Genomic DNA, 10,000 nt, shown 5'->3' with positions numbered 1-10,000 from the left:
ATAGTAAAGGGTAGGTGTAAACCTGTTGTTAGCTATAGTAAAGGGTAGGTGTAAACCTGTTGTTAGCTATAGTAAAGGGTAGGTCTAAACCTGTTGTTAGCTATGGTAAAGGGTAGGTGTAAACCTGTTGTTAGCTATGGTAAAGGGTAGGTGTAAACCTGTTGTTAGCTATGGTAAAGGGTAGGTGTAAACCTGTTGTTAGCTATAGTAAAGGGTAGGTCTAAACCTGTTGTTAGCTATGGTAAAGGGTAGGTGTAAACCTGTTGTTAGCTATGGTAAAGGGTAGGTGTAAACCTGTTGTTAGCTATAGTAAAGGGTAGGTCTAAACCTGTTGTTAGCTATGGTAAAGGGTAGGTGTAAACCTGTTGTTAGCTATGGTAAAGGGTAGGTCTAAACCTGTTGTTAGCTATGGTAAAGGGTAGGTGTAAACCTGTTGTTAGCTATGGTAAAGGGTAGGTGTAAACCTGTTGTTAGCTATGGTAAAGGGTAGGTCTAAACCTGTTGTTAGCTATAGTAAAGGGTAGGTCTAAACCTGTTGTTAGCTATGGTAAAGGGTAGGTGTAAACCTGTTGTTAGCTATGGTAAAGGGTAGGTGTAAACCTGTTGTTAGCTATAGTAAAGGGTAGGTGTAAACCTGTTGTTAGCTATGGTAAAGGGTAGGTGTAAACCTGTTGTTAGCTATAGTAAAGGGTAGGTGTAAACCTGTTGTTAGCTATAGTAAAGGGTAGGTGTAAACCTGTTGTTAGCTATGGTAAAGGGTAGGTGTAAACCTGTTGTTAGCTATGGTAAAGGGTAGGTGTAAACCTGTTGTTAGCTATGGTAAAGGGTAGGTCTAAACCTGTTGTTAGCTATGGTAAAGGGTAGGTGTAAACCTGTTGTTAGCTATGGTAAAGGGTAGGTGTAAACATGTTGTTAGCTATGGTAAAGGGTAGGTGTAAACCTGTTGTTAGCTATAGTAAAGGGTAGGTGTAAACCTGTTGTTAGCTATAGTAAAGGGTAGGTGTAAACCTGTTGTTAGCTATGGTAAAGGGTAGGTGTAAACCTGTTGTTAGCTATGGTAAAGGGCAGGTCTAAACCTGTTGTTAGCTATGGTAAAGGGCAGGTCTAAACCTGTTGTTAGCTATGGTAAAGGGTAGGTGTAAACCTGTTGTTAGCTATGGTAAAAGGGTAGGTGTAAACCTGTTGTTAGCTATGGTAAAGGGTAGGTGTAAACCTGTTGTTAGCTATGGTAAAGGGTAGGTCTAAACCTGTTGTTAGCTATGGTAAAGGGCAGGTCTAAACCTGTTGTTAGCTATGGTAAAGGGTAGGTGTAAACCTGTTGTTAGCTATGGTAAAGGGCAGGTCTAAACCTGTTGTTAGCTATGGTAAAGGGCAGGTCTAAACCTGTTGTTAGCTATGGTAAAGGGTAGGTGTAAACCTGTTGTTAGCTATGGTAAAGGGTAGGTGTAAACCTGTTGTTAGCTATGGTAAAGGGTAGGTGTAAACCTGTTGTTAGCTATGGTAAAGGGTAGGTGTAAACCTGTTGTTAGCTATGGTAAAGGGTAGGTGTAAACCTGTTGTTAGCTATGGTAAAGGGTAGGTCTAAACCTGTTGTTAGCTATAGTAAAGGGTAGGTCTAAACCTGTTGTTAGCTATGGTAAAGGGTAGGTGTAAACCTGTTGTTAGCTATAGTAAAGGGCAGGTGTAAACCTGTTGTTAGCTATAGTAAAGGGCAAGTGTAAACCTGTTGTTAGCTATAGTAAAGGGCAGGTGTAAACCTGTTGTTAGCTATAGTAAAGGGTAGTTGTAAACCTGTTGTTAGCTATGGTAAAGGGTAGGTGTAAACCTGTTGTTAGATATGGTAAAGGGCAGGTCGAAACCTGTTGTTAGCTATGGTAAAGGGTAGGTGTAAACCTGTTAGCTATAGTAAAGGGTAGGTGTAAACCTGTTGTTAGATATGGTAAAGGGTAGGTGTAAACCTGTTGTTAGCTATGGTAAAGGGTAGGTGTAAACCTGTTGTTAGCTATGGTAAAGGGCAGGTCTAAACCTGTTGTGAATCTCTTGTTCATCTAGAACTAGTAAATATGTAGTGCATTGCTTATGACCATGTAATGAGCTGCTAATGAATATGTGATGTAGCACAGTAGAGCAATATAATGATTATATAGTGAAACTAATGAACATGACAGCAGTTTTACTAAGTTCATCTGCCAAGGTATTTTATACTGTACCCTCTAATTTTCACACAGCGGATTTGACGTGTAGCCACACATCTCAATAAAACTGCAAATAAAATGAAAAAGTTACTGACGTGATGTCATATTTAATATTTAATCGTATCTCCCAACACCCATAGTATCTCCCAACTATCTCCCAACACCCATAGTATCTCCCAACTATCTCCCAACACCCATAGTATCTCCCAACACCCATAGTATCTCCCAACACCCATAGTATCTCCCAACTATCTCCCAACACCCATAGTATCACCCAACACCCATAGTATCTCCTAACTATCTCCCGACACCCCTAGTATCTCCCAACACCCATAGTATCTCCTAACTATCTCCCAACACCCATAGTATCTCCCAACTATCTCCCACCACCCATAGTATCTCCCAACACCCATAGTATCTCCCAACTATCTCCCAACACCCATAGTATCTCCCAACACCCATAGTATCTCCCAACACCCATAGTATCTCCCAACACCCATAGTATCTCCCAACACCCATAGTATCTCCCAACACCCATGTATCTCCCAACACCCATAGTATCTCCCAACACCCATAGTATCTCCCAACACCCATAGTATCTCCCAACACCCATAGTATCTCCCAACACCCATAGTATCTCCCAACACCCATAGTATCTCCCAACACCCATTGTATCTCCCGATACCGATAGTATCTCCCAACACCCATAGTATCTCCCAACACCCATAGTATCTCCCAACACTCATAGTATCTCCCAACACTCATAGTATCTCCCAACACCCATAGTATCTCCCAACACCCATAGTATCTCCCAACACCCACAGTATCTCCCAACACGCATAGTATCTCCCAACTTTCTCCCAACACCCATAGTATCTCCCAACACCCATAGTATCTCCCAACACCCACAGTATCTCCCAACACCCATAGTATCTCCCAACACCCATAGTATCTCCCAACTATCTCCCAACACCCACAGTGTCTCCCAACACCCATAGTATCTCCCAACTATCTCCCAACACCCATAGTATCTCCCAACACCCATAGTATCTCCCAACACCCATAGTATCTCCCAACTATCTCCCAACACCTATAGTATCTCCCAACACCCACAGTATCTCCCAACACCCATAGTATCTCCCAACTATCTCCCAACACCCATAGTATCTCCCAACTATCTCCCAACACCCATAGTATCTCCCAACACCCATAGTATCTCCCAATACCCATAGTATCTCCCAACTATCTCCCAACACCCATAGTATCTCCCAACACCCATTCCATAGAAGGTCATCTTGTCCTACAGAAGCAGATCCGTTTGAATATTAGGGCTGTCAAAAGAAATTACTTGGAAGATGACAGTATTCGCTCATTATGAAAATGTCTGACGATCTGCATTTTGACAGGGTCATATCATGATGTTATGATGTTATCATGTTATCACGTTTTCATGATGTTATCATGATGAGATTCTTCAGAAATATATTGTTTTGCTTTAACCTTGGCTGATGGTGCCAAAATGTTGAGAGAGAGAGAGCGAGACAGAGAGATAGAGAGAAAGAAAGAATGAGAAAGAATGTGAGAGAGCAGAAAGAGTGGAGCGAGAGAAAGAAACAGAGAGACAGAGAGAGCAAGAGAGAGAGAGACAGAAACAGAGAGACAGAGAGAGCAAGAGAGAGAGAGATAGAAACAGAGAGACAGAGAGAGCAAGAGAGAGAGAGACAGAAACAGAGAGACAGAGAGAGGAAGAGAGAGACAAGGGGAGAGAGAAAACGATAAAACAAGAAAACGAGAGAACGTTCACCTGACTGTGATCACTCTCTATGTTCTTGGCTGCTGATTTGTCTTGTTGTGCCAGGCTCTATGAAAGCTGTTTGCTTAACCTGGCTGCTACACATCCATTTGTTATGGCCTAAACGCTGCTGAGAGCTGAGTCTACTTCACAAGGATAATCCCTGACGTAGCACTAATTTGTGAGTAATTTGGTTCCATTTTCTCCAAAATGCAGTAAGATGAGACAGAGAGACCGAGAGATAGGGAGACAGAGAGATGTATTTATCTGTGCCATACACAGTGCCCTCAGAAAGAATTCATCCTTCACTTTTTACATATTTTGTTGTGTTACTGGTTGAATAAAAAATTGATTCAATGTAGATGTTTTTGTCACTGGCCTACAACACAATACCACATAATGTTAAAGTGGAATTATGTTTTTTGACATTTTTACAAATTAATACAAACTGAAATGCTGAAATGTCCTGAGTCAATAAGTATTCAACCCTAACCCTAAAAATTTAAAAAGTAGACATTGAACATCCCTTTGAGCGTGGTAAAGTTATTAATGACACTTTGGATGGTGTATCAATACACCCAGTCACTACAAAGATACAGGCGTCCTTCCTAACTCAGTTGCCGGAGAGGAAGGAAACTGTTCAGGGATTTCACCATGAGGCAAGTGGAGACTTTAAAACACAGAGTTTAATGGCTGTTATAGTAGAAAACTGAGGATGGATCAACAACATTGCACAGTAGTTATTCCACAATACTAACCTAAATTACAGTGAAAATAAAAACATATTCCAAAACCTGTATCCTGTTGCAATAAGGCAGTAAAGTAAAACTGAAAAAATAAATGCAAAGAAATGAACTATGTGCTATGTTAGAGGCAAATCCAACACAACACACCACTGAGTACCACTCTTCATATTTTCAAGCAAAGTGGTGGCTGCATCATGTTATGGGTATGCTTGTCAACGGCAAGGACTAGGGAGTATTTTAGGATTAAAATGAATGGAATAGAGCTAAGCCCAGGCAAAATCCTAGAGAAAAAACAGGTTAAGAATGCTTTCCAACAGACACTGGGAGAAGAAAAATCACATTTCAGCAGGACAATAATCTAAAACACAAGGCCAAATCTAACACCGTAGTGGCTGACTAAGATGACATTGAATGCTCCTGAGTAACCTAGTAATAGTTTTGACTTAAATCTACTTGACAATTTCTGTCAAGACTTGAAAAACGTAAGAGTTTTTCTATTTAAACTATTATACAAAAGTACTGCAACCAACAGAATGTTATATATATATAGAACACAGAGGGATATGCATATATATATATGCATATATATATATATATATATATATATATATATATATATATATATATATATATATATATGGGGGATCCAGCCCTCCCAGCTCTGCAGATTTTGCTGCCAAGAGATTAGAATCATTAGATCATTTGTTTTGGTACTGCCCATACGTAGCTGCTTTTTGGTCACAGGTTCAGGAATGGCTGAAAAATCATAACATTTACCGAAAGCTCACACTGCAAATAGCACTGCTGGGTGACTTGAAAAGCCATAGTCATTCAATCACTAATATATTAATGCTCTTAGTAAAAAAAATGTTATTTTTAATTTACTATCTGTAGAAACTATGAGAATAGAAATGTTCAGAACTTGTGTGAAACATCACAGCACAAATATAAAATATATGGCAAGAAGAAATCTAAGCTGGATGGTGTTCAGAGATAGATGAGAGGGGTTGAGGGGAGCTGAAGGATGGGACTGGATGGTGTTCAGAGATAGATGGGAGGGGTTGAGGGGAGCTGAAGGATGGGACTGGATGGTGTTCAGAGATAGATGAGAGGGGTTGAGGGGAGCTGAAGGATGGGACTGGATGGTGTTCAGAGATAGATTGGAGGGGTTGAGGGGAGCTGAAGGATGGGACTGGATGGTGTTCAGAGATAGATGAGAAGGGTTGAGGGGAGCAGAAGGATGGGACTGGATGGTGTTCAGAGATAGATGAGAGGGGTTGAGGGGAGCTGAAGGATGGGACTGGATGGTGTTCAGAGATAGATGGGAGGGGTTGAGGGGAGCTGAAGGATGGGACTGGATGGTGTTCAGAGATAGATGGGAGGGGTTGAGGGGAGCTGAAGGATGGGACTGGATGGTGTTCAGAGATAGATGAGAGGGGTTGAGGGGAGCTGAAGGATGGGACTGGATAGTGTTCAGAGATAGATGGGAGGGGTTGATGGGAGCTGAAGGATGGGACTGATGGTTTTCAGAGATCGATGAGAGGGGTTGAGGGGAGCTGAAGGATGGGACTGGATGGTGTTCAGAGATAGATGGGAGGGGTTGATGGGAGCTGAAGGATGGGACTGATGGTTTTCAGAGATAGATGAGAGGGGTTGAGGGGAGCTGAAGGGTGGGACAAAAAAAACATGAAAATAAGAACAAGATAAATAATTCCCAATGTACTGTGTCTGTAAAATGTATAAAGCTGGAAATAGATGCCCAAGTATTGTTGTTCATTACTTTAATCCATTTAGAAGACGTGTGGAAGAAGGAAAATATATAAAAACAAGATCAAACAAATGTATACAGGGGATTGGAAATTCTGCAGGCAATTGCATTGATATAACCCACAATCTATCAGCAATATTAAAACTGATCTACCCCCTAACAAATGTCAACACTTGAGAGTGGATGGCTATGAAGGATGGTGGAGGAGAGGAGGGAGAGATCCAATGAGGGAAAATGAATGGAGACGGACAGCAGAGAGGAAGAAAGATGTTGGAAGGAGAGAGGGATATGCGGAGAAGAGAATAAGAGAGAAGAGAGAGAGGGATATGGAGAGAAGAGAATAAGAGACAAGAGAGAGAGAGGGGGATATGCAGAGGAGAAGAGGAGAGAAGAGAGAAGGAGAGAGGGATATGGAGAGGAGAAGAGAATAAGAGAGAAGAGAGAAGGAGAGAGGGATATGGAGAGGAGAAGAGAAGAGAGAGAAGAGAGAATGAGAGAGGGATATGGAGAGGAGAAGAGAAGAGTAGAGAGAGAAGGAGAGAGGGATATGGAGAGGAGAAGAGAATAAGAGAGAAGAGAGAAGGAGAGAGGGATATGGAGAGGAGAAGAGAAGAGAGAGAAGAGAGAAGAGAGAATGAGAGAGGGATATGGAGAGGAGAAGAGAAGAGTAGAGAGAGAAGGAGAGAGGGATATGGAGAGGAGAAGAGAAGAGAAGAGAGAGAAGAGAGAAGAGAGAAGGAGAGAGGGATATGGAGAGGAGAAGAGGAGAGAAGAGAGATGGATATAGAAAGGAGAAGAGAGATAGAGAGAAGGGGAGAGGGATATGGAGAGGAGAAGAGGAGAGAAGAGAGAGGGATATGGAGAGGAGAAGAGAATAAGAGAGAAGAGAGAAGGAGAGAGGGATATGGAGAGGAGAAGAGAAGAGAAGAGAGAGAAGAGAGAAGGGGAGAGGGATATGGAGAGGAGAAGAGGAGAGAAGGAGAGAGGGATATGGAGAGGAGAAGAGAAGAGAAGAGAGAGAAGAGAGAAGGGGAGAGGGATATGGAGAGGAGAAGAGGAGAGAAGAGAGAGAAGAGAGAAGAGAGAAGGGGAGAGGGATATGGAGAGGAGAAGAGAGATAGAAATAAGAAAGTAACAGAGTTGATAAAAGGCTGTAGAAGACAGGAAGAAAGAAAAGAGCACGCATGAGGAAAACAAAACGGAGCGTGGACAGATTGTTTGTGAGCTTCTGCCCAGTGAACCTGAGGCAGGCAGACAGGCCAGCTTGGCGACAGGTGGATGGGTAGGTGGACAATGGGCACACAACCACCACTAACCTGGAACTGGAAGGTGTCTCCTTCCGTCAAGCCGGTGGAGCCAAAGTGTTTGTACCACACAGTGCCCTCATTCACATCCTGCTGAGTGAAGGACGAGGTGGGGGTAGAGCTCCTGTCGTCGGGCGAGGGCTGCCAACCTTCCAACGGGCCGTCGGCTGGCATTGGCACCAACAGCACTTCACCTGGTGGGAGGAGAGGGAGAAATAGAGAAGAGGGAGGGGATAGATGGGGGAGAGAATCAGGAAGGGAGAAATAGAAGGTAAGAGAAAGGGGAGAGAGAATAAGGAAGGGAGAGAGAGAGACACCATTCAACTAATCAAAACAGGAACATTTTACATTTGTCTAGAAATTCAAAAGGAAATGATCTTCACCGAGAAACATATCCTCCTGTGAGCTACCTATATCCCCCCACTAGAATCCCCATACTTTAATGAAGACAGCTTCTCCATCCTGGAGGGGGAAATCAATTATTTCCAGGCCCAGGGACATGTATTAGTCTGTGGTGACCTAAATGCCAGAACCGGACAAGAACCTGACACCCTCAGCACACAGGAGGACAAACACCTGCCTGGAGGTGACAGCATTCCCTCCCCGATTTGCCCCCCTAGACACAAATATGACAACATAACCAACAAAAACGGGTCACAACTCCTGCAGCTCTGTTGCACGCTGGGTAAGTACATAGTCAATGGTAGGCTTCGAGGGGACTCCTATGGTAGGTACACCTATAGCTCATCTCTTGGCAGTAGCACTGTAGACTACTTTATCACTGACCTCAACCCAGAGTCTCTCAGAGCGTTCACAGTCAGCCCACTGACACCCCTATCAGACCACAGCAAAATCACAGTATACTTGAACAGCGCAATACTCAATCATGAGACATCAAAGCCAAAGGAACTGAATAATATTAATTAAGAAATGCTATAGATGGAAGGAATGTAGTTTGGAATCCTACCAAAAAACAATTAGGTAACAACAAATTCAATCCCTTTTAGGCAGCTTCCTAGACAAAACGTTCCACTGTGTAAAGTGTAAACTTGGCAGTAGAAAACCTAATCAGAATATTTGCCCTCTCAGCTTCCCTATAAAATCTAAAAATCTCAAATAGAAAACCGAAGAAAATGAACAACAATGACAAATGGTTTGATGAAGATTGCAAAAATCTAAGAAAGAAATTGAGAAAACATAGAGACCCGGATAACCTGAGTCTACGCATTCACTATGGTGAATCACTAAAACAATACAAATACACTACAGAAAAAAGAAGGAACAGCACGTCAGAAATCAGCTCAATGTAACTGAAGCATCCATAGACTCTAACCAATTCTGGGAAAATTGGAAAACACTAAACAAACAACAACACAAATAATTATCTATCAAAGAACAAACAGCAAAAATATGTACATGATCAAATACAAATCTTAGAATCAAATATTAAAGACTACCAGAACCCACTGGATTCTCCAATTACCTTGAATGAACTACAGAACAAAATACAAACCCTACAACCCAAAAAGGCCTGTGGTGTTGAAGGTATCCTCAATGAAATTATCAAATATACAGACAACAAATTCCAGTTGGTTATACTAAAACTCTAACATCATCCTTAGCTCAGTTATCTTCCCCAATATTTGGAACCAAGGACTGACACCCTAATTGACAAACAAACAAACCAAAACAAAGGCAAAGTTCTTATGCTTTGTTGATTTCAAAAAAGCCTTCGACTCAATTTGGCATGAGGGTCTGCTATACAAATGAATGGAAAGTGGTGTTGGGGGAAAAATATAAAATACATGTACACAAACAACAAGTGTGCGGTTAAAATAGGCAAAAAAAACACACATTTCTTCGCACAGGGCCGTGGGGTGAGACAGGGATGCAGCTTAAGCCCCACCCTATTCAACATATATATCAACGAATTGTCGAGGGCACTAGAACAGTCTGCAGCACCCGGCCTCACCCTACTAGAATCTGAAGTCAAATGTCTACTGTTTGCTGATGATCTGGTGCTTCTGTCACAACCAAGGAGGGCCTACAGCAGCACCTAGATCTTCTGCACAGATTCTGCCAGACCTGGGCCCTGAGAGTAAATCTCTGTAAGACCAAAATACAATTCACTGTATCACAATTCCAGTGGGTCAGAAGTTTACATACACTAAGTTGACTGTGCCTTTAAACAGCTT

General features: G+C 42.2%; 1 protein-coding gene across 1 annotated transcript in view; it reads right to left on the bottom strand.

The window, feature by feature from the left end:
• The window catches only part of LOC129825787 (extracellular matrix organizing protein FRAS1-like), a gene marked incomplete at its 5' end in the record, with an annotated part of 119,269 nt that extends 111,188 nt beyond the window's left edge, over positions 1-8,081 (bottom strand). The window contains one exon of the mRNA XM_055885929.1: positions 7,818-8,081. Within this exon, the coding sequence (XP_055741904.1) occupies positions 7,818-8,081 (264 nt within the window). The remainder of the gene's footprint in view (positions 1-7,817) is intronic.
• Between the last annotated feature and the right edge of the window lie 1,919 nt (positions 8,082-10,000).

The sequence above is a fragment of the Salvelinus fontinalis genome, chromosome 28 (genome assembly GCF_029448725.1).
Source record: "Salvelinus fontinalis isolate EN_2023a chromosome 28, ASM2944872v1, whole genome shotgun sequence".
Lineage (NCBI taxonomy): Eukaryota > Metazoa > Chordata > Actinopteri > Salmoniformes > Salmonidae > Salvelinus > Salvelinus fontinalis.
Note: the sequence above shows the minus strand (reverse complement) of the source record. Positions and strands in the feature narration are given on the sequence as shown.